At 37.3% G+C, this 24,400-nt stretch overlaps 2 protein-coding genes across 3 annotated transcripts; one reads left to right on the top strand and one right to left on the bottom strand.

Moving 5' to 3' along the window:
- The first annotated feature begins 246 nt into the window (after nt 1–246).
- On the top strand, nt 247–15,411 carry LOC149811678 (uncharacterized). Of its 2 annotated transcripts, XM_089992666.1 has the most exons (3): nt 247–422; nt 7,838–7,904; nt 15,133–15,411. In XM_089992666.1, the coding sequence occupies exons 1-2, from the start codon at nt 318–320 to the stop codon at nt 7,859–7,861; spliced, it is 129 nt and encodes a 42-aa protein (XP_089848792.1). In that variant the 5' UTR covers nt 247–317; the 3' UTR covers nt 7,862–7,904; nt 15,133–15,411. The 2 variants fall into 2 exon arrangements, with proteins under 2 accessions (XP_089848792.1, XP_089848791.1); XM_089992665.1 differs by lacking the exon at nt 7,838–7,904 and having other exon boundaries at nt 248–422.
- Nucleotides 15,412–16,671: 1,260 nt separating this feature from the next.
- On the bottom strand, nt 16,672–23,573 carry EMB1006 (Pentatricopeptide repeat (PPR) superfamily protein). The gene is made up of 2 exons (XM_089992609.1): nt 22,653–23,573; nt 16,672–18,645 (listed from the first exon to the last, which is right to left on the bottom strand). The coding sequence occupies exons 1-2, from the start codon at nt 23,552–23,554 to the stop codon at nt 17,337–17,339; spliced, it is 2,211 nt and encodes a 736-aa protein (XP_089848735.1). The 5' UTR covers nt 23,555–23,573; the 3' UTR covers nt 16,672–17,336.
- Between the last annotated feature and the right edge of the window lie 827 nt (nt 23,574–24,400).

Raw genomic sequence — 24,400 nt, forward strand, 5'->3', positions numbered from 1 at the left:
AGGCAAAATACATGTAACCGGATTTTGATATCCATTAGAATTCGGCCATGAAATCCTTAAACCGAATCGAAAACTGATAACTAATACGATTCGCTTTGTTTAATTTTTTTTTTTAAATCAGGTTAATAGGGATTCGGAATCGGGTCGCCGTTGGCATATGTACGTGTCTTACGTATTCGTGTCATATTGACACGCAGACTCGTACATGAAAGTAAAAAGTAGGGACCGGTAACATTCCCAAAGGGAAGAGGGGGACAAGAAAGTCTGGTTGGGGTTGTGGAGAGAAGCGGGAAGCGAAGGCGAAGGCGAAGACGAAGATGGTGAAGGTTATCACGTTCTTCGGAATGACGCTGGGGGCTTTCATGTTCTGGCACACGATGGATCGTCTGCACGTCTGGATCGCCTTGCACCAAGACGAGAAGGTACTCTCTCTCTCTCTCTCTCTGATCTCCTGTTATTCAGTAGTTGCTGCTATCAGTTTCAATTTTCCTTCCTTCAGCCTGATCGATTCGGAAAAGGAGACCGCTTTGATTCGATCATCATCTTGTTTTCTGGTGATAATCGATTCGGATGGCACCGTGTTCGTTCGCGATCTTCGTCGTTTGGACGACAAAATGGCTGGGAAAAAACGTAGATTTTGTTACTATGATCGATGAATGCGCACCCGACAGGAGATTCGAGTCTTTCATGGTGGGTGGTGTAACTGATGGGCAGCTAGGTTTAGTTACGACTGCAGGTTGTAACTCGACCGTCGTCCGTCGATTTAGGAGTTGTGTCTCCGGCAGTAGATGGCAGCAAGGTAGCACACTCGTTTGCCCAAATCCTAACAGGTGGTTGATAATGGAACACTGTGATGGTGGTGTGTATGCTTTTGTGCTGGTTGTGTGTTCAAGGTGGTTCTTCTGTCGAATTTCGGATGGTCGAACTGGCTCGTTCCCCATGTGTGCAATGAGATCCTGTCTTCTCCTAACAGCCATGATGTTTGTTGCATTGAATTGTGTGAAACATTCTCCCTGTAGAAGTATCTTTCCATGAAAAGTACAGTTTAATGGGAGAAATGGTAATTGTTGTTAGGATGGATCATTATGTGACCGTCGAGCTGTCTGCCTGCCTTTAGATTATGAGAAGGGCGATGATTGGTGTGGTTATGGGGTTAATGCAAATAATCAAGTCAAATTGGGATAAAGAATTTCTTTGAGTGGAGTAAGATTATAGACTCACTTGTTCAAAGTTTACCTCTAACTAACTACCCCATGTTCTGAGGTGCTGGCTCAGGATGTCTTGATTGCTTCTTTTGATGCTCTAACTTTTTGGCTCTAATGGAGCCGGTGTAGCGGGACATTGGGTTTTGATATTAATTTGTGGTCCATTTATTATAGAGTAGTGAGTCGGGTCTATACAGGTCAAGATTCAAGTGTCATTTTCGGCACTTGTTATATTGGCCATACTGAAAGACGCTTTAGGATCCGTCCTCCAAATCCAAGACACCACCTCACACCCCATAGGGGCAATTTCAGCTGGTGTAGGGTCCATTGTGCTGATGTGGAAGCTTACGTGGCTGAATGTAGTGTGAATTACAGAGAGTTAAAATATATTTCCATCTCATAATATTAATATTGTAATATCAAAATTTTTATTATATATATATATTGTTGACCATTTTAATTATTTTTATAGTTAAAACATGATATATGTATGTAGATACCCCAATTTTATCCAGTGAATTTCCTAATTTCCCAATCCCAAACACCATAAGATAACACCCAAAACTACCCCCTAGTATTAGGCAAGGCAACCTAAAAACCTTGTGAGAAAAAAAAACATGATATATATATATATATATATATATATATATATATATATATATATATATATATATATATATATATATATATATATATATATATATATATAATGGGCTCGTTCTACCGGTTAGGCCCCTTCAAAAATCATAGTTTTTGGTATTTTTTTCTCGCATCTAACACTATAAATGTGATCTATAGGTTTTGTTTAGTGGGAACCAGCTTTCGAATCACCGGAATCTGACCTGTATACAGGTTTTTCTGGTGATCCAAAATCAATGGCTATGAAGGCATCAATTTTTTCTGGCTCATAAAAATACGTTTTTTCATCAAAAAACATGATCCAAGAGTCAGCTCCCACTAAATTGAGCATGCTAAACACATTTAAAGGTTCAGATCTATCATAAAACACTTCAAACTATGGGGCTTAATGGGGCAGAATGAGGAAAGAGGGCCTAATATGTTCAGTTCTCATATATATATATATATATATATATATATATATATATATATATATATATATATATATATATATATATATATATATATATATATATATATATATATATATATATATATATAGAGAGAGAGAGAGAGAGAGAGAGAGAGAGAGAGAGAGAGAGAGAGAGAGAGAGGGCGATACTGCATCACAGTGCGGTATCAAAGCATGATACTATGCTGCAGCACAATATCATGAGCATTACTGCACCACGGTGCAGTATGAATCTATGCAGCACCTTATTTAGAGTTTCTAGAAGGAGCGTCTCAATTAGGGAGAAGCTACTCCACTGAGGGAAATCCAAGAGGCCTGATTGATCAGGCAACCTAACAAGTTGGAGAAGGGGCTAAATAAGTTTTGCTTGTGGAGTAGCTTGTTTTGCTTGAATGATGTGATTTTTTCAGTCTGAGCAGGAGTGACACACCATTCCCATAATGAGAGGCAGTGGTCAGGAACAGAATGACATATCAACACCGCATTATTCTCGTCAAGATGGCCATGCTAGAATTTCAACCTCAATGAAGAATTGAGGGTTCACAAAATTTGGGATTAGAGGAACATGCTAAGAAAGCTGGTGGAAACTGTTCATTTCAGTCAATACTTGAGGGGATATAAAAAACCATTTACTGTACTTGGTCATCTGTTTCCCTCTAGGCATCATAACAAATAAATCTGGAACTCTTACAGTAGATGAAGTTCAAAGCATACCTAACGCATAAGGTCCTATATTTCCATTGCTTACTGTCATTACCAGAGGATGATGACACAAATTTATCAAGATGTATGATAATAATGGAGTACGTGAAAGCGTCAACTGGGAGCTGCACTTTACCTTGTTCCATGCCATGAAACTATATGCAGGTGTTCAAAGTTACCTCTCGGTGCCTGTTCAAGTCCTAGTCAACTGCTGAGCCCTATCTACTTTGACTACATAAACACACATTAGATGTCCACCTACTTGTTTTGTGTCACTTTCCACCCTTCAGTTAGAAAGCTGAATCTATGTCATACTTTCTTTTCCCCCCTCTTTTCTCTTTCTTTCTTTATTTTTCCTACTTTCTCTTTTTTTTGAGATTCCAAAATGAATTCAAAGGGAATGAGTGTACTTAACTGTCTATGTGCCACACACTGGTATATATCGATTGAGTCCCTATAAAATAAAGACAGGTATTGCAGCTAATTAGTTGGAGATAGGTCATTAGCTGAGCTAAGGTTGAGCCTAGGCTGTTTCAGCTCAAGCTCAAGCTCAAGCAGAGGTTGGGCATAAATGTTGAAGCTTTCCTTGGCTGAGCTCAAGACAAGCTTTGGAAACTTTATTGCTGTATTAATTTATTTTTCACTTTATTGTAAAGAAGATGCAAGGGGATTTGACACCTTTCACTTGTGAGAAAACATCCTCACTATTGCATTTCATTTACTTTCTTGACAAACCTATACCCTATGTCACACAGACACGCCATATGATCTAACGTACCCATGCCGACACGTCCGGACACAGGTGTGGGTACCAGGTGCGGCACAAGTACGTTTTGGGTATGTTCGGATCAGGTCCATCTAAGATCCAAACCCGATGCCAAGTTTTTTCTTTTTCTTTTAATGTAGTTTGACACTCGGTAGGAAGGAAGAAGAGGAAGGAAAAAGAGGAGGAGGAGAGGAAGAAGGAAAAAGAGGAGGAGAGGAGGAAGAAGGTAAAGAAAAAGAGGAAGAAGAAGGAAGAAGAAGAGGAGAAGAGGAAGAGGAAGAGGAAGAGGAAGAGGAAGAGGAAGAGGAAGAGGAAGAGAAGAAGAGTGCCAGAGAGAGAGGTGGGGGTTACGAAGAGAGGGAGAGAGAGGTGGTGGTGTGGGGTTACCTAGAGAGAGAGAGAGGCTGTGGGGTGGAGATTACAAGGGGAGAGAGAGGGTATATATATATATTATATCTTTTTTTTAATTGCATTTTAGCCCAAAAATGGGTCCGTGCTGAATCCATTTGGTCCTAAATCGCGTGCTAAATGGGTTTTTCAGCTTCTCTGGTGCTTTTTACGCAGTTCCGGCCCTATAAATGTGTTGGGCATGGTTGATTTACTAAGAATCCACACCTGGATCATGTGTTTTCGATGAAAAAATTGATGTTTGGAGCCTCAAAATTTTACAAAGATTTTGGACCATTGATTTTTCGAACTTTATAAAAACCCACCCATGTGTTGGAATCAAACGCTTCAAGAGTTGATCCCTATAAAATTAAGTACATATATCACATCTGTATGATCAGAATTTAAAAAAAAAATGAAAAAAGCCCGAAAAACCCATTTAGGACCAAATGGGTTTTGGCACCGACCCATTACTCTCTCTCTCTCTCTCTCTCTCTCTCTCTATATATATATATATATATATACATATATATATATATATATATATATATATATATATATATATATATATATATATATATATATATATATATATATACGTGTCCCCATACCCACATTTTTTGAAATTGCCTTGTCCTACCCTCCGTACCCGCACCCGCACCCGCATCGGCATACATACTCGTACCCATGTGACATAGCCTATACCATATAAAGAGATATTTTAACTTTTTACTTTAGGTTTTAAATGAGCTTTCTTGAGCACTTATTAATCTGAAGCATCAAACTCAGTTTTATTTGACAAAATAAGCCATTTGGTTATGCTTGGGCTTGGCTGTTTTGTTAAAAAATGAGTTCAAGCTGAGATTTTATTGAATGGAACTTGAGGGGGCTGTGCCTGTCCAAAACAAAAAGAGCCTATCCAACATGGTTAAAAATTATAAAACTGTTGAATATTGCATCATCACTATTTTGAACTACCAATTTATGATAAGGACATGGCTCTGTGTCAAATCTCTAGGAGGATCATGCTGCTGTTTTTTGTAATAATTACAATCTTGTAACTTCTTTCTTTTGTTGTTTCCTCTTCTCATTTCCTTTGTAAATTTGATTTAGGGTTTGAGAGCATGCTGCCATGGTGCTGATAATTCTAATGCATGCTCCTGATACATATTGAAATGATACTAGAATAACTGTTGACTTGTTCTTATTTGTTCATATTTCGTATAACCACTTTTTTCATTTGGTAGTTTTTGTTTATTACTTTGTTGTACATTTTCTTTCAAAACACTTTTTTAAACTTGATTCAAGTATTTAAATATGTATGTCTCCCTGTGTCTTGATTTTCATATGAATTCATCTTTGTGTCTTGTATCTGTACCCATGTGTCTACATGACATAGTGATTACCAGTCCAAAGTTTCGGACCAAGCAATTTTATCTAGAGACTGGTCAAATAAGATGATAAAGATTTATCAGCAACATATCAGGGTTCAATTCAGAGTACTTAAGATACAGAGTTACAACACTTTCATGCACACACACATGCACAACTACACACACAGAGTACAGAAGTAACACATACCTCTCAGGAAAAGAACCCTAAAAGTAGTGTTTGCACTTAAGACCCATTTTATAGCACAGAAAAGGCACCATTTTCGGAGGCCTCACAGTGTCCTGTTCAAAGGCAAACCCCTGTTTTAGTAATGGAGAGGCTCCTTGCATTGTTCCACGTGAGGCCCCTTTCTATGTGTTCTAGAACACACCCTTAAAGAATCCGTGTCCCTTAGAAAAGCCAAAAATTTCATTAAGATAGAACACGAAGAGAAAATTCTACTGGAAGAGCATATATTAAGCATTAGATCCTATCCTTCAATCCTCTATATGTGCATTTCACATCTATCTGTTATTTATAGCATTTACTAGATATAATGGGATACATCTTCCTCTAGATATTCTGGTACCCAGCAGTAGAGCCAGTCTCTAGTTCTTCAAATTCTTCTATTTTCCTCTATTCCATCACACATTGGGATCAGTTTGGGAGTACTGCCTTTTGATTTCTTGTCTTAGCAAAGCTCATCATATAATATCTAACTGTAGCAAACTGAAAGTTTGTCCAAGAGAAAGTGAAATCTGGGAGCAATCTTTTTTTTATAAAATACCCTTGAAACAATCTTTTTTCTAATTATTTTCTATTAAGATTTCCTACATTTTTTTGTCTCCTACCCACCAAGTTGGCTATTCAACTCCTAGCATTGCAATTGCCTATAGCAGGGAAGGACTCCATCCCCTTCCATCGTACTTACCATATTGCTATTCAAGGAAGAAATTTCTTTAAAACATGGTTGTGTTTTTAAATATTACTCAAAAAGTTTGGTTTTCTTCTAAAACGTTTTTATAGGTAAAATGGTAATTTTAACACATTTAATGGCTTCCTTAATGGAAGGAAACTCATGACCTTTTTAATTAACCATGAAAATACTTAGGTGTGTACCTTTTGTTTTTAACAATATTGAAACCTTATGTGTGTTTGATTATAGTCAAAACTTTAGGTGTGTTTTTTAAAATTTCCTTAAAAATATTTCCCTTTACTATGAAAAACAAAAATAGTCATCATTAGAAGGTTTAAAACACTCAATGGCTTAAACACATTAATGACTAGCACTTGAGAAAGGTGATATAACATGCCTAATCTCTCAAGAGCTTGACTTTTGGTTAGTGGGCCTATGCATACAAAGATGCCAACATATCATTTTCACCATAATAGTTGTGGGTGTCTTGAATTATTGGACCCACTGCGATCCATGACCTGACCTGAAAATATTTTGGTGACCATATAATGGAAATTTTCAATGACATTTGTGGCGGTAGGGGAGGGATCAGGCCATCAGGCCATCAGGCCATCAGGAATGGGCCTCTATGAGAGACATGCGCCTGTGTTGGGGTTACCTATTTGGAGCATAGTGTTACACACGGTGTGACCAAGTTGCCATATCCTATGGCTACTTTTTGCTTAAATTGACATTTAAACACAAAAAAGCAGAAAGGGTACACTTATTTATAGTATAGCAAAAATAGTGAATGTTAATATATTTCTGGCTGTTGTCTACTATATGCAATCTAGTTAGAAAATCATAGGTGGAAGTTGCATCCACTAAATCTAACCTCATAGATAAGTTTAGCATGGTTTGTTTGCTAGGGATCACATTTTGGATCATCTGTTTTGGATGTAAAACTATGCTTTTTTGAGTCATGAAATTTTGGTACATTGTGGGCTGTTGATTTTTGAAGCCTTGCAAAACCAACCTACATGTGGCAAAAACTTGATACAAATAGATAATATATTAGTGGTTGCTTAAAAGATATTGAAAGGTAGAAAACAAAAGCTTGTGGTTCCTGATTGCTGAAAAACAAAACAAGAAAAGAATTGGAGAAAGACTATTTTCATTAAAGATTTAATCAAAGGTAATTAAGTATGCTCCAAATTGTTGGTCTGTTGCTCTTGCTTTACTTCTCATCTTTGCCTTTTGATGGCTTCTGTTGTAAGATTTGCTCCTCTATGTTTTTGACATTAAACAAAATTTAGCTTATCATCACCACAAATTGTCGCATTTATTGAGGTTGCCGTAAGTTATGTTTTATTTTGTATATGTACGTCTTTCTATATCATATTTTTGCATGTAATTTTCAGTTTCCACAAGATTTCTGCCTTTGATAACTATAATTTTGAGGAATGCAATGAAGAAGAGCACAGAAAGGTAAGTTGTATTTGGTCATAACTTGATATATAAATTGCTCATAAGAATTATTTATGAGATTAATAAGGTTGAAAATTGTGTTATGGATTTGGTTTTCATATACTATTTGCAATGATTATTATTTATTTTATATATATATATATATATATATATATATATATATATATATATATATATATATATATAGAGAGAGAGAGAGAGAGAGAGAGAGAGAGAGAGAGAGAGTCACTAGAATATGTGAACTACCATGTGAACCGTGATTTTCATGGATTTTTTTTCTTTGCTCTTAAATCTAACCGTACTTATGCGATTTACATGCTTGGTTTTATAAGGACCAGCTCTTGAATCATCCAATTATGATGCATAAACAAGATTTCTTAAGGGTTCAAAATCAACGACTCAAAATCTTCATAAATATTCAAGGATCCAAAAATCGTATTTTTTCATCGAAAATACATGATCCAATAGACCGGATTATGAACCGAGATTTTTGTGTATTTTTTTTTGTTTTTCTTAAATCTCACGGTACGGGTGCAATCTTCATGTTCGGTTTTATGGGGATTGACTGATTATGACGCGTAAGTAGGATCTTGTAAGGCTTGAAAATCAATGGCTCAGAATTTTCGTGAATATTCGAGCATCCAAAAATCATATTTTTTCGTCGAAAATACACGATCCGACAGTCGATTCCTAGCAAATGAACCGTGTAGAATGCATCTGCAGGGCCAGATTCGCCAAAAGAAGTGTTGGAAAATATTAGTTCACTCTACTAAACATATTTCCAGTAAACATATTCTAGTGACTCTCTCTCTCTAAACTTTACGTCTTGAAATATATTGAGGTTTACCCCTTTTTATGCCTCATTGATAATTTTCAAGAAGACCTCATTAGTCCCCTTGCCTTTGAAAATCTTGATTGCAATAATCAGTAATTTTTAGGAGAATTTCTAAAGTGATTTTTCTTAAGAAAACCTGCAATTTAACAAATTAGAATTCAAAAAAAAATTGGAAAAATCAGTTTTGGAACTTTATTTCTTGGTAACGATTGATGTAATAATGTTGTTACAAGTTTATTTGAGTCATGATCAATTTTTTAAGTTTCAGTATCATTTTTGTTGTTAAAAAAGGCATTTGAACATATGAAAAATGCTTTTCCATTTTCTGTGGGGGTCGTGGTTTGGGTTTTATGATAGACATTGAGGACATTTTTGGCATGTTCTTGTGTTATTATAGGTTTGCCTATTAGTTTGAGGGGCTTCTTAAATCGAGTGCAATATTTTTAAATGCAAAAGTGTGAAAAACAAGATTTGGTACATTTTGCAAGAATAAAAAAAAATTATTCCAACGGTTAGAGTAATCTTGTTTGTGTTATACAACTGAAAACGTTTTCTGTTTTTGCTTGTAATTTTCCAAGTACTTATAAGTAAATATTTTTTGACCACCAATATATGGATATGTTTGATCTTTATGATTCTTGGAAAGCCTTAGATAATAGAATCTCATGTAGACTGATCGATCAGGAGATTATAGACTTCTTCATGAAGTTTGTTCAATTCAGACGTATTTGGTCCCCTAAAGAATGTAACCATGTGCCCGTTCATCTAAAAAAACTAAGGGTCCTGGGTAATGATCTGTGTTGGAAGGATAAACCACCAGATCGGTTTCCTTCAGTACGTTGATGTGAATCGATTATGCTCTTGTAACAGGTAGGGGTCTGTTAAAATGTAAACTGTAATATATATATATATATTATTTAATATTATTATATTTTCTTTTATTATTTTCTTTTATTATTTTTCTTTATTTTCTTTTTTAGCATCTAGTTCAATAGAAACTAGATATTTGATCCAGTCACAGGAACTTGACTCTGCAAATAGCTGTTGGACTGTAGTCCAACAGCTATAATAAATGATGTTGGACTATAGTCCAACAACTATAATAATAAATGATGTTGGACTGTAGTCCAACACCTATATTAAGAGACGTTGGAATCCAACGTCTCTTTTGGAGAGCTCAAAATGAGCTCTCCTCTCTCTTCCACTTTTTTGTATATATAGGGGTGAACCCCTTCAATGTAAAGTATAATGCTTCTTAAGCATTTTGTTCATGAATAAAGTATTATTTATTTTTCAAGTGTTCTTCCTTTTATACCCTTTCAAGGGTCATGCTTGTAGTGTCTCCAATAGACACTTTTTTGTGAGTTATTTGTGCATTTGTTGAAGACCACTATTTCATTACATGGTATCAGAGCTACGAAATGCTTAGATCTTGAAGTGCTTCCGCCTCGATTTCCGTGCCACATTTACAAAAGGTGTTTCATCACCTTGTTCTTGGCTCAAGAAGATTTGTTTGAAGAAAGGCGAACTTGTGCTATAAAAATTTTTTGGTTTTGTATCCTCTCTTATTCCTTTGTCTACTCTTTTTTTTTTCTTTTTATTTTTCTCTCTCTCTCTCCTCCTATTTATTCATCTCTTACCCTTGTAAAAGATGGATGACAATGATAAGATCACCATCATTCTTATGAAGCTAAATGATACTAACTATGTAATGTGGGCTTCGATTATGAAGCACCACATTTGGGGAAAAGGTTTATGGAGTATAGTGGATGGTTCCGATTTGGAACCTAAACTATCTCTTACCAAGAAAGAGGGTGATAAAGAGGTTCCTCTAACAGAAGAAGAGAAGAGTAAGGCGTTAGCCACTTATGAAAAGAAATGGAAAGAATGGAGGATAGGGCATTCAAAAATTATGTCATGGCTCATCAATAGCATAAACATTAAAAAATGCTCTAGTCTAGCTAAGTTTGAGCATGCCGATAAGGCTTGGGAATACCTCAAAACATGTATTCCCTTAAAGATATTGCACATGTATGCAATTTACAAGATAAAGTTCGGACAATGACTAAAAAAGATAAAACTATTCGAGAATATTATAATGAGTTGTCCGAACTTTGGGAAGAGTTGACTCTTCTTGAGCCCAAATGGCATTGTGCCGAAGACATCGAGCTTCGCCAAAAGCAACTCGATATGGAACATTTCTATCAATTTGTGAATGGTCTAAGGCCGAAGTTTGAATCCACCAAATCGGCCCTTTTACATCGTGGAAAAATTCTTTTTATTGTTGATACTATAGAAGAGCTCACTATGGAGGAAAATAGACTTAGAAAAAGTACTCCAAAAGTTGATGATGACTCCGTTTTAGCTGTATCTAGACCGGGGAATCATACTCGTACTTACAAGCCGCCTCATTTTGGAAGGCAAAACGACGACAGAAAAGTTATTTGTCATCATTGTCATGAACCGGGGCACTATAGGCCTCAATGTCCAAAGTTAAAAAGAAGAGAAGAAAAAAGAGTTGCATCTGTTGAATCTGAGTCAAAAGATCAAGATGCACCTGTGTCTATGGCTCAACTGATGGAAATCCTTCAACCTCTTCTCAAAGGGGTATCCTCCTCAACCGAAGCCTCAATTGGAGCGGTAGTTGCATCTTTCTCTGGTCCAGGTAACTTTCTTTGGCTTTTAGATTCTGGTGCTTCTTTTCATATGACCCCAAATGTTAATAGTCTATCCAAATGTCTTAAAAATAACTCAAGTGTGTCAAAGGTTTTTACAGTCGATGGCACATCTCTTGAAGTAAAAGGAATAGGATGTTTTGAAAATCTTCAAAAATCCAAAAGATTTTTTATCCCAGAAGTTAGATATATCCCTAAACTTAATTTGAATCTCTTATCTGTCTCGCAAATATCTGATTATGGATGTAATATCTCCTTCTCTTCTCATGGTTGTTGGGTACAGGATCGTCAGTCAGGGAAGCTGATTGGGGAAGGCCATAGAGAAGGAAAACTTTATTACATGGACTTTTTGGAATTACCCAAGAATGCATTTTGTTATAATATTCAGAAGTTAAAATTGGATTTATGGCACAAAAGGCTTGGCCATCCTCATATGTCTAAAATTCAATATTTTCCAAGTTTGGAAAAATTTTGTAATTCTGAAAATTTTTCTTGTAAAGACTGCATTCTTGGCAAAATGAAAAGGTTACCATTTCTTAGTAGAACTTTTGTTTCCTCACGACCACTTAGTTATTTCCAAAGGTGGTTATACATATTATGTCATTTTTGTTGATGACTTTTCTAGACATACTTGGATTTATTTTCTTAAACATAAATCTGATGTCTTTGCTAACTTCCAAATATTTCATAAAATGGTTAAAAATAAGTTTCAAAATGATATTTTTGTTTTTCGCACTGATTCAGGGGGAGAATTTATGTCCAACGAATTCAAAGACTATCTCAATTTACATGGTATTACACATCAAAGATCATGTCCACACACTCCACAACAGAATGGCCTAGCCGAACGCAAACATCGGCACATTATGGAAACTACTAGGACATTGCTAATTGCAAATCAAGTTCCAAAAAGTTTTTGGGCTGAAGTGGTCCTAACTGCCATCTACCTCATTAATAGGATGCCATCTTCCTCATTAAAGAATACAACTCCAATAGAAAAGCTTGTTAATTTAACTCCAGATTATTCTAGATTAAGAGTCTTTGGATGCAAATGTTTTGTTTTCACGAACAGAAATGACAAACTCTCTCCTCGTGCAATCCCATGTGCCTTTTTAGGATATGCTGATAATAAAAAAGGCTACAGGTGTTTCGATTTTCAAAATGACAAATTATGTGTCAAGAAATGTATCTTTTTTGGAAAAAGAAAGCTTCTTTGAATTTGAAAAATCCAAGGATGTCACTGAATACTCGTTTTTAATTGATCCAACTTCAAAATCCAATGAATGTGATGTTGGATGTGACCTTGACAATGATCAAAGTCCTATTGTTGTTGAAAATGATGATAATGAAGAGCAAATCCATAGGGATGTTAGTCTACAATATTCAAGACGTAGAGAGCAAAATCTTCCATGTGCATTACAAAAATACTCTGAAGTCTCACCTAGAAGAACGTCTAGAATCTATAAACCTCCAGAAAAATTTGTGTCTTATGAATCTTTTTCACCCACGTATAGGGCCGCCATTACATTACTACAATCATATGTTGAACCATCATCCTATTCTCAAGCAAAAAATCATATAGAATGGATAGAAGCCATGAAAATAGAATTGGATGCACTAGAAAAGGCCAATACTTGGACGATACAAGATATCCCTCCGGGTAAGAAACCTATAGGTTGTAGGTGGGTATACAAAGTCAAAACCAAAAGTGATGGGACCCTGGAAAGATATAAGGCCCGTTTAGTAGCAAAAGGATATGCCCAAGAGTATGTCATCGATCATGAAGAAACATTTGCTCCTGTGGCCCGTATGACTACTGTTAGAACTTTAATAACCTTGACCTCCATTAGAACATGGCCTATCTTTCAATTAGATGTCAAAAATACTTTCCTGAATGAAAATCTCGTTGAAGAAGTATACATGGAAGCCCCACCTAGTATTAGTATCCCTAAGGGTAAAACTCTTCGTCTAGAAAAAGCTCTTTATGGTCTTAAACAGGCTCCAAAAGTCTGGTATGACCGATTTAGTCATGTTATGCTTGATATTGGTTTTCAACCTTGTTTAACTGACACTGCTTTGTTTGTTAAGAAATCTGATGCAGGCATCATTATTCTTCTTCTCTATGTGGACGATATGATCATCACCGGAGGCGACAAACAGGGAGTTGCAAATATCAAATCTCTTCTTAAAACTCACTTTGAAATGACTGACTTAGGTTTATTAAGATATTTTTTAGGCATTGAAGTTGCTTATTCCCCTCGGGGGTATTTGATATCTCAATCTAAATTTGCTCTTGATATCGTTTCTAGGTCTGGAATTACAGATGATAAGAAAGTAGACACTCCATAAGTTGTCAATGTTAAAATGAAAATTGATGATGGAGAACTTCTTGATGATCTTACTCCTTATAGACAGCTTGTTGGAGCTCTTTCTTATCTTTCCATTACTAGGCCAGATATAACTCATGCGGTTCATACAGTCAGTCAGTTTTAGCATGCTCCCACCTCCGTGCACATGGGAGCGATTTTGCGTATTATTAGATACTTAAAATCCTTTCTTTCACGAGGACTCTTCTTGTCTGCTTCATCTTCATTAAATTTAATTGCATATACTGATGCTGACTTGGGAGGTGATCCCAATAATAGACACTCAACTACTGGTTTTTGTGTGTTCCTAGGTGAAACCTTAATTTCATGGAGGTGCAAGAAGCAGCAGAAAGTCTCTCTTTCCTCCACCGAAGCTGAATACAGAGCCATGACAACCACCACTATGGAGGTTGTTTGGCTCAGACGATTGCTAGCGGATATGAGAGCTAAAGCAACGCAAGCTTCAAAGATGTGTTGTGCCAACAAAAGTGCGATCTACATTGCAAGCAACCGGACATTTCATGAGCGCATTAAACACATTGAGATGGATTGTCACTATGTCAGAGATGAATACTTACATGGAACCATTGATCTGCCATATGTTACATCAGAATATCAATTAGCAGACTTCTTCACCAAGCCTCTCGCTGCTCCTAGATTTCACTTCCTCTTAGACAAACTTTCGCTCATTGTACCGTAAGTTTGAGGGGGTGTTAAAATGTAAACTGTAATATATATATATATATATATATATATATTATTTAATATTATTATATTTTCTTTTATTATTTTCTTTTTTTATTTTTCTTTATTTTCTTTTTTAGCATCTAGTTCAATAGAAACTAGATATTTGATCGTGCAAATAGCTGTTGGACTGTAGTCCAACAACTATAATAAATGCTGTTGGACTATATTCCAACAACTATAATAATAAATGCTGTTGGACTGTAGTCCAACAGCTATATTAAGAGACGTTGAAATCCAACGTCTCTTTTGGAGAGCTCAAAATGAGCTCTCCTCTCTCTTCCACTTTTTTGTATATATAGGGGTGAACCCCTTCAATGTAAAGTATAATGCTTCTTAAGCATTTTGTTTATGAATAAAGTATTATTTATTTTTCAAAGTGTTCTTCCTTTTATACCCTTTCAAGGGTCATGCTTGTAGTGTCTCCAATAGACACTTTTGTGTGAGTTATTTGTGCATTTGCTGAAGACCACCATTTCATTACAGGGTCTGCCTAACCCCAGCTTGCCTATCATTAAAAAGAGGTTTGATCTTTATGACTAAAGTTATTGCATGCTTATGTTTAGCATCAATAAACTAATGTATTTTCCTGTTTTACTTCATTATAGCAAGAGAGGCTGGAGAAGGAGATGGAGATAAAGCGAGTTCGAGAACTGTTGGTCAAGGCAAAACTGAAGGATCCTATTGCATGATCCTTTCCATTTCTAGTTCTGTTTGTGAACATTTTTTCTCTTTTTCGCACGGTACTTATCTGAAGCATACTTCTCAGAAGTCATAAGCATCAATTTTATTTTAATATGCTGTTCAAGCAATAAATGAGGTTGTTCGACTTTTCTGTAGCTAACATGAATCTGATGATTCTCTATGATGGATGATTGAATTGATTACGCCATCAGTTTCTTTCGACTTTAGAATATTTATCATTTTTAGTCATTTAGAGGCTCTGGCTGTTGCACCATCGGGGAATTTGCTACGGAGAATTGCACTATTTACCTAACTGCAAAGATGGTTAATTTTTTTGCTCTCTCTCTCTCTCTCTCTCTCTCACACACACACACACACACAGGAGTAGGCTTCTGGCCAGCCTGACTCAGGCTTTCTGGTCCAAGCCTGGTTGGGTCTAGGTGCAAGCCATGGCATGTTGGGTGCAACAGTTCCGATCTGCTGTTTTCTGGCTCTTTCTTATCGTTAAGGTGTTTGAAAATGCAGAGAGAGAGAGATCCTTATTGATCATCAGCTTGGTACTCTGGCTGTTATGGCAAATGGGTGATCAGACTTTCAGGAAAACTACATTTGAATAAAAGCTTAGCTTATTTTTGCTCCGGTTGCCATCACCATACAAATCCTACAAACGGGGTTTTGAAGTCTGTCTTTGTTTTATTAATCAGCTTGTTTTAAGACGCCATTCTTTCTGTTAGATCAGATGGTGTTTGTTGATTTAGTATTCTCGTCTACAAGAATGGGGTTGAGTTAATATTTGGTGGTACTATTAAAGGGACTAAACTATTGAGCTGGAAATCATAGGTTCAAGTTTATCAACTGAATCTGACCACATGGATATGTTCAATATGGATTGTTAGGATCAAACCTTGGATCGCGTTATTTCGGTCTAAAAATATGAATTCGAGTAATGAAATTTTAATGCATTGTGAGCCATTGATTTTTGAAGCTCTTAAAAAACCTGCTTACCTGTTACAATCACATGATTCAAAACTCATTTTCTACTAAACAAACTTTGTAGATCACATCTATAAAGTTCAATCAACAAAAAATCCTAATACATATGAAAAGCAGGTGATTTGTACTCAATAGCTCCGTGCCTTCAATAGCACCAAGTATTAATATATATCTGTGTGCGTGAAAACTTATACGAGCACTTTTACACCTAAGATCTTTAAGCTAACTTTCTTTTTTTTTTGAAAGGCAAGCTGCGGTTAGGCAGACCCCTACCAGATACCTGGGCCTTCAGCATGGCACAGGACCCCGCTTACCACATGGGATACCACCTCGGTGGCAGTCTAACATGGTAAGAATAAATATAGGAAGAAATATAGGAAGTATTAAGGAGCGGCAAAAAACCAGAATTAGCAACATGACAAAGATCAGGAAAACAGCAGCCCTCTAATGCTGGCAAACAAACTCAGAAGGACCTAATAAGAAAAAATGGACATTCAAAATTCATATTATAAATACATTTGAGGCCACAAATCAATCTTTGTTACTACTATGTGGCTAATTGCACATGCTATAGACCCATAAACACAAGGCCTGCATAAATACAAAACTTAGAAAATGGAGTCATCTTTCCTAAAATAAAGGCATGGCCTATATGCTATTTAATATCCACATCATTTGCAATAATTTCTTTTGCAAAACAGACACACCTCCTGCCAATATCAACCAATGAGCAGAGTCCATGTATCTAGTACCCATTTGGGTCAGGCCACAAGTTTCTGCCTATGTTGCATGAATACTCGATTTTGGCCCTCATATCGTGCCCCCCCCCCTACATACTAGTCATTTTGAAAACTTCATAAAAATGGCTGTATCCCCGTGTCTGCAGCCGTATCCATGTGCCATAGGTTTCAGCTGGCCAAAATCTTCATTCATGGCAAGTTTGTCTAGGCTGTTGATTTTGTCTTGTTTATCGTCATATTTCTTCAATGAGAACATGAACCCAAGCTTCTGCTGGCAAAAATCTTCATTCATGCTGACTTTGTCTAGGCTGTTGATTTTTTTCAAGTCTCTTCTTGAGTACGAACAATTTTAGAAAGGCTGAGCTACTGCATTGTGGTTAGAGACTAGAGAAACGCTAGGTCAAGGAATCTAGCTTGTTTGTCATGGATCTCTTTTTCTTGTTTTTCCACATCTCATCTTTTTTAGTCCTCCTAGACTTTAACAAGCCCATGCTACTATTAACTATACCTAGTACGGCACTCCTATCTCTTCTGTTTTTCACTGCAGTTTTCACATCAAGAATGGACCGGAGCTTCTGGTAGGATCTAGCATCAGGCATCTGTCTGCTCTTCACCATTTGCTTGTGATAGTAAAATGCCCTTCTGAAATCCCGAACACGAACATAAGCATAGATCATGGTTGAATAAGTGACAGAATCAGGCTTTAGATTCAATACTGCCATCTCTTTTAGAAGCTGAGGCAACTTGGAATGTTGACCTCCACGTGCATAAGCATTCATTAACATATTGTAAGTCATCACTGTTGGAGTTAGACCAAACTTTCCAAATTCATAGACCACATCTCTTGCTTCAGCATAGTGACCTTGTTTAGCAAAACCATCAAGTAGAATGTTGAAAGTCACTCTTGTGCCCTCAATTTTATCATCAATCATTTCCTTCCAGATCTCTAGCAAAGTCTTAGTGTCACCAGCTCGCCTGAATGCATCAAGTAGGGCAGTGTATGTTTCTATGGATGGCTTTATACCTTCACGTCTCATGTTATCAAATGCCTTGAATGCTTTCTCATGCCATCCATCAACAGAATATGCATGAATTAATGCAGTATAAGAATGAGAAGTAGGTGCAATCCCAGCCTTTGTCATTCTCAAGAAAGCATCTGCAGCAAGATCACTCATTTTCCTCTTCCTTCCATATGCACTTATCAAACATGTGAAGGATTTAACATCTGGCTTTAAGCCCAAATCTTGCATCTCCAACAGCAAATCTTCAACAATTTCAGGCTGCATTCTTCTGCTGTATGCATCCATCAGAATGTTATATGTAGCAGTTGTGGGCTTCAAGCCTTTTTCCTTCATCTCAAGGAAAAGGCCTTCAGCCTCCTCAATCTCGTTTGATTTGCTGTAAGCATCCATCAAGGTGTTATAAACTACAGCATTTGCATAGACCCCTTGCTTCTCCATTTCTGATTGTATGACGAGGGCTTCCTTCTTCAAACCTTCATCGCAGAAGGATTTTATAAGAGTACCTAAAACCTCTGGACTTGCTTTTACTCCCTTCCCAGTGATTGTCTCACAGAACTGCCAAACATCTCTTGCATTACAACCATCTTTCCTCATGACAGTAAGTAGAATTGAACAAGTCACATGATCTGGCTGGATGTTCTTCTTCTCCATCTCTTCATATATATCCCAAGCATCCTGGTATCTGATGCCCCAGAATGGTTAGCACATGTTAGACAACAAATAATGTTCAACAGCTAAGTAGGTGACATAGCATAAGCGTCAATTAAAATTCACCAGAATTTCAGAGGACCATGCACTTGGATAAGTAATAAATTACTGCTAAAGAAGTAATAAAAGCTATTGTTGCAGGATATAGTGTTGCAGGATACAGTAAGTCAAATAAAAGCTGAAAACAGTTGCACGCAAACAACCCTTGAGAGAATACTTTTCACAAAACCAGCCCTTGTGTGTGTGTGTGTGTGTTGGGGGGTGGGGTGGGGGATCTATATTTGTCTAGCTGGACCAGTTTAGGGAGGCTTCAAATGCAACTATCCTTATGCCCTAAAATAGCCAAAAGTTCCTCTCTCTCTCATCTCAAAACTTTACATGGTATCAATCTGTGAGACTCAAATTACTATACCCAAAATCTTTTTATAGAAGACCTTCAAGTTGCTGCCAGCCAAGTGACCAAGTGATTCTATTGGAATGGCCAACTACTCTTTAAAATGGGAGAAAAGCCTGTATCTTATTGGTGGCTTTTAGGAGAAGGCGGGAGATTGTTAGAAATTGTACTCTTGACAATCCAATAAGAAGCTATTTTATGATGTATTTGATGCAACTCTATTTCATTTGAGATCATTATGTTGATGGGTATATGAACTAAAATTGGGCATGGGATGGCCAATATGATATTCATAAGGATCCAAATATTACATTATACAACAGCTGGATGTTTGACTTTGGATCAACATGAAAGAACAAGTTTCTCCAGATCCTTGTACCTGAAGTAGTCACAACTATGGATGGGGATGGGCAACTCAATTATATACTTGTGTTTGTGATGTACTAGGTATTAAGTCATTGAAGTTGTAACTTTGCATCAATACATGGGTGCCTAATTGTATACTGACTGATTGCATGTGAGAAAATATCTTGAAAAACTAGTTACTGTCAACAGAAAGCCTTCTAAGTATAAAAAAAGTTCAGAGTATCTTTCTGCTAAGGAACACATTTATTACTAAGTAAATGATCTAATTGTTTTGACTACACCTAAATAAGTTACTAAACTTATCAATGGTGTAAGTTGGATAATTAGTAAAATACTAATGGTGAGCATCCAACAAAGGATCCAGAACCAAATTGCAAAATATCTAGCATTTAGAAAGAATACTAATTTGGATAAAAAAATAAACTTGGTGATTTAATAAATAAATTTTAAATGTTTTATTAAAAAATTGGAAAATTTTCATTTAGGGGCCAACCTTTTGCCCCTTATTCCAAATATGGGCCACACTTTTCTAGAATTCCAAATATGGGCCAAACTTTCTCTGCAAACAGTCAAACAGAGACCTCAAATCAACATCTATCATCTTGAAAAACGTGATTCCTTTTGGTTTCTTGTCCTTTGAAAATTGAAAAGTACTCATTCATCCTCATAAAAAGAGAAAAAGTAAATAGTTTGAACTCTTAATGATGAAGGTCACTGAGGGAAAGTTTGACCCATATTTGGAATTTCATAAATGTGAGATCCATATTTGGAATTAAGGGAAAAAGGTTGGCCCCTAAATGGAATTTTCCCTAAAAAAATTGATAAAATTTTATCAAATCTTTGATGGAAAAGTTTCATAAGATCTGATTAATGGTTTTGGATCCTCGATGGATAATAATACATAGGCTATCGGTTTGACAAGAATTTTATGATTTCTCAAGGGCCTATATGAGATATTGTATTTTCTAAGGGAGTAATGTAAAAATGTATTTGTAGGAAATGACTTTTAGAAATTATCCTTTTACTTGGGAGTTCAACTGTAATATGGTATCCTACATCATTTATGATCTGGTAAAAGGTAAAAAGATATCATATTGACTAAATTATAGGATAAACCAACAAAAAAGATAACGGAAAGCACATGCCTATTCTTCTTTTGAGCTAGGCTACATTTGGGGAAGTTTTAATTATACAAAGGTGACACAGGGAAGAATGACACTCTCTATGTAGCCATAATTCCCTATATAATCTAAGAGCCATATCATCTATTGTAATGTTTCTAAGTACAACATTTTTACCATTGAGTGCCAATGCAGTCCAATTCAACAAATAAAGAGAGATATTATCTGCATTATCCAATTTCTTCATACGTCCAACAACCTCTTAATCTGTGAAAAAATAAGACATAGCCTGCAGTCAGAGATTCATTTGTTTTACCAAATACACTTAATATTGAACCTAAAAAGTGGGTCCAAATGGGTCGAAAGAGCTTCACGAGCACTGGAATCACATCATCAAAGAATGCCCTGGGAAGAAAAAAAGCTATACAGACCAATCCATGTGAAACTTGAGAAGAAATATTTGTGGAGCTAAAGAGGGAGGGTGAATAAGACCCCATGAGAGGAAGATTCAACCAGAAGGGTTTCAAAGTAAATAGTATGCCATGACCTCTATTGTTGGATGCCTCCCATCTTACATGGTCTAGGTCACACTGAAATCACAAATGATCAATCCACCAAAACTAGAGGTTATATGCGGCCAAACACATTCTCCAACAGCTTGATCTCGCTAAATGTCTCAATTCAAGTCACTGAAACATGTACTTCACCGCCCCACAGAAAGTTCAGGATCAAAATGGACTCTAATCATTCGCACAGAATATGCACACCCAATAACATGTCTAAGTTTCCTCCTCACATGAAGCAATCAAATCAACAGAAGAAGCATAACAAGAAGGCAGGAAATGAGAAAATATCTTGCAATGGGATAAAAAGCATAAATTACAGGACAATATTTCTAACAGATAAAAAAACACAGACAAATCCCATTGCAACAGCACATAAAAGGCATAGAAGGAAGAAGGAAAAATAATGAAGAAAGAAAAGGATCATAATGGCGTCTTTGAATGAGCTAAACTGTCAACTCAATAATCAGAATTCGGCATTTGGAGTTACCAAACATTTGGAATTGGATTTCTAGCAAATTACAAAAGTCCCCAATTACTAATTATACTCTCATCTGAATTATGGAGACAGTATGGAGACAGACATTAGAAGCAAGAGGTTTTAAGTTGAGTAAGAGTAAGATAGAATACATGGAATGTCGGTTTAGTAAGCAACGAAGTAGTGATGGGAGTGTAGTGAAGCTTGGTGAACAAGAAATACTGGTGGATGATTGTTTCAAATATTTGGGATCTATCATTCAAAAGTATGGAGAAATTGATGGAGATGTAAATCATAGGATAAAGGTTGGGTGGATGAAATGGAAAAATGCAATTGGAGTGTTGTGCGATCGTAGAATGCCATTGCGGTTGAAGGAAAAGTTTTATAGGACGACTATTAGGCCCGCTTTACTATATGGTACAGAATGTTGGGCTGCCAAGAGACATCATATTAAAAAAATGAGTGTAGCTGAGATGCGTATGCTGAGATGGATGTGTGGAAATACAATAAAAGATAAGATTCATAACGAGGAGATACGTAAGAAAGTAGGCGTTGCACCCATTGAAAATAAGATGAGAGAGAATCATTTACAGTGGTTTGGACATATTCGGCGAAGGCCTAATGATGCTCCAGTTAGAAGGATGGAGAAATGGGAAAATATATTAGTTAAAAAAGGTCGGGGTAGGCCTAGGAAGACATGGATGGAGGTGATAGGAAAGGATATGAATGCTTTGAACCTCACCGAGGACATGGCATTGGATAGAAATGATTGGAGGAGAAGGATTCATGTGGAAGACCCAGAATGATTTTCTTTTTTGGTTCATATCGCCGACCCCAATTGTTTTGGGATGAAGGCGTAGTTGTTGTTTGTTTTGTACTCTCATCTGAATACACCGGAATTCAGATATTCTTCGAACACAGGAAAAGAACACTAGCACATCTACTCAATATCAGAGCTAATAATTAATGGCCAAGAAATTCCAACTCCAATGGGTTTTCTAAACAATGAAAAAACAGAGTATATCGTTCACAAGCAGATGAAATGAGAAGGATCAATACCTTCCGCAAGACGATAGCGCAGAAATGATGGAGTTGTAGAGATGAAGATCGCGAAATTGGCTCCCTCTGGGCATGTTTTCGAAGAGCATCATAATCCGGTCGCCCATTCCTGCCCTCCCCAATTTCGTAAAGAGGAGGGAGTAAGCCCTGGGTGTAACCAATCCTGGCTCCTGCAAACCCATCCATTCAAAAAAATACAGCGAGGGCATGATCATCCCTTCCTCCATAAGCGCCCGAAGCACCAAGACGCATCCTCGAGCATCGATTCGCCCTTCGTACGGGCTCAGATAGTCGCTCAGCGTCGCGTTCGGCGGCAAACCCTTCGTGATCCTCACGATTTCCCTCGGAAGACCTTCTTCCCGCTCTCCTCCTTCTTCTCCCTCTGCTTGGCCTTCTCCAGCTCTTCGACTACCCCCGCCCACCGAGGAACCATCTTCTCCGGCAATCACAGATAGGAGTTCATCGTCTTCAATCTCTTCGTCTCCGAAATCCTCAACGTGCCAAGCCAAGCGCCGGTTCTTCTTGAGACGGATTCTTCCTTCCCGAAGAGGGTCTCGCGTCGCGGCGCGAGATTTGAAGAACCGATGAATTGCATCCTTTGCATCCTCTCCTTCTTCCCCTACTTTGCCCCTATCTTCTTCTTCCTCTTCTTCTTCTTCTTCTTCTTGGGACTGAAGGAGGGGTAGGAAAATGCTGCCTAACGATTCGGAGGTGTGTGATGCAACCTGATGCAAAGAAGAAGAATAAGATCTTCTTGAGTGAAGAAGGGGTGCAGCAGGAGGCAGAGAGGAAAAAGAGAAGAAAGGAGAAGGGAGGAAGATGGTGGTAGGCTTGGAGCGATTGGAGAGGTGGGGAAGAGGAAGACGAAGAGGAGGGAAGGGCTTCAGTCTGAGTGCACTCATCGTGTGCACCCACAGCAAATCTCACAATACGGGCTGAGATTGGTGCTCATGTAGTCATGCAAGCAGAGCAGATAAGCACCTGCTTAACAATGCGTCACAATGATACGCGCATAATCGACACGCGACAAGAGTTGATACGTGAGTTCTGAATTTCTTTTCCGATTTTTTTTACAAAAAGTCGCCTGACTTTTGACTTATTTACAAAATAACTGCTAATGTTTCAGAAACTTACATTTAACTGTTGAACTTTGCAGCAGGTAATTCAAAAAACGGCCGCTCCACATTGCCACCGTGAGGTTAACTCTGGTTCAAACCGGGTTATTAAAAAGAAAAGGACAAAGATATCCCTAGAGTCAATGAAAATTTCATCCACCCACTCTCACATTTTCCCCAAATTTCCAAGGTTCAAGACATTTGGAACTCGCCGGCCGCTGCAACAGTTGTTCTCTCTCTCTCTCTCTCTCTCTCTCTCTCTCTCTCTCCAAAACCACCTGTTGCTCTCTCCCTTTGCTAAACCCAAATGAGATATCTGGTTGAGCATATTCTGACGATCGATGTGTACATTATCGTGAGTCGCACTTGGCTGGGTAGATTCCGGTGACTTCTGAGCATATTCCGGTCAGTCATCCCCAAGCTCTGGCTCAGCTGATTTGAGAGAGAAAGTCCACAATTGAGGGGCTTGTTTCTGGTCGCCCCTATCCTTGAGATTCGAGGTAAAAATGAACATTATTTTTCCTCTTTCTATTTCTTGTTTTATACCCATTGAGTGTGACCCTACTGTGGGGTTGTTGGGCAAAGCCATTTAATTGAAGAGGGGAATGTGGACAGGAACAATGGGAGGACGTT

Source organism: Nuphar pumila, chromosome 17 (assembly GCF_984573655.1).
Source record: "Nuphar pumila chromosome 17, dmNupPumi1.hap1.1, whole genome shotgun sequence".
Lineage (NCBI taxonomy): Eukaryota > Viridiplantae > Streptophyta > Magnoliopsida > Nymphaeales > Nymphaeaceae > Nuphar > Nuphar pumila.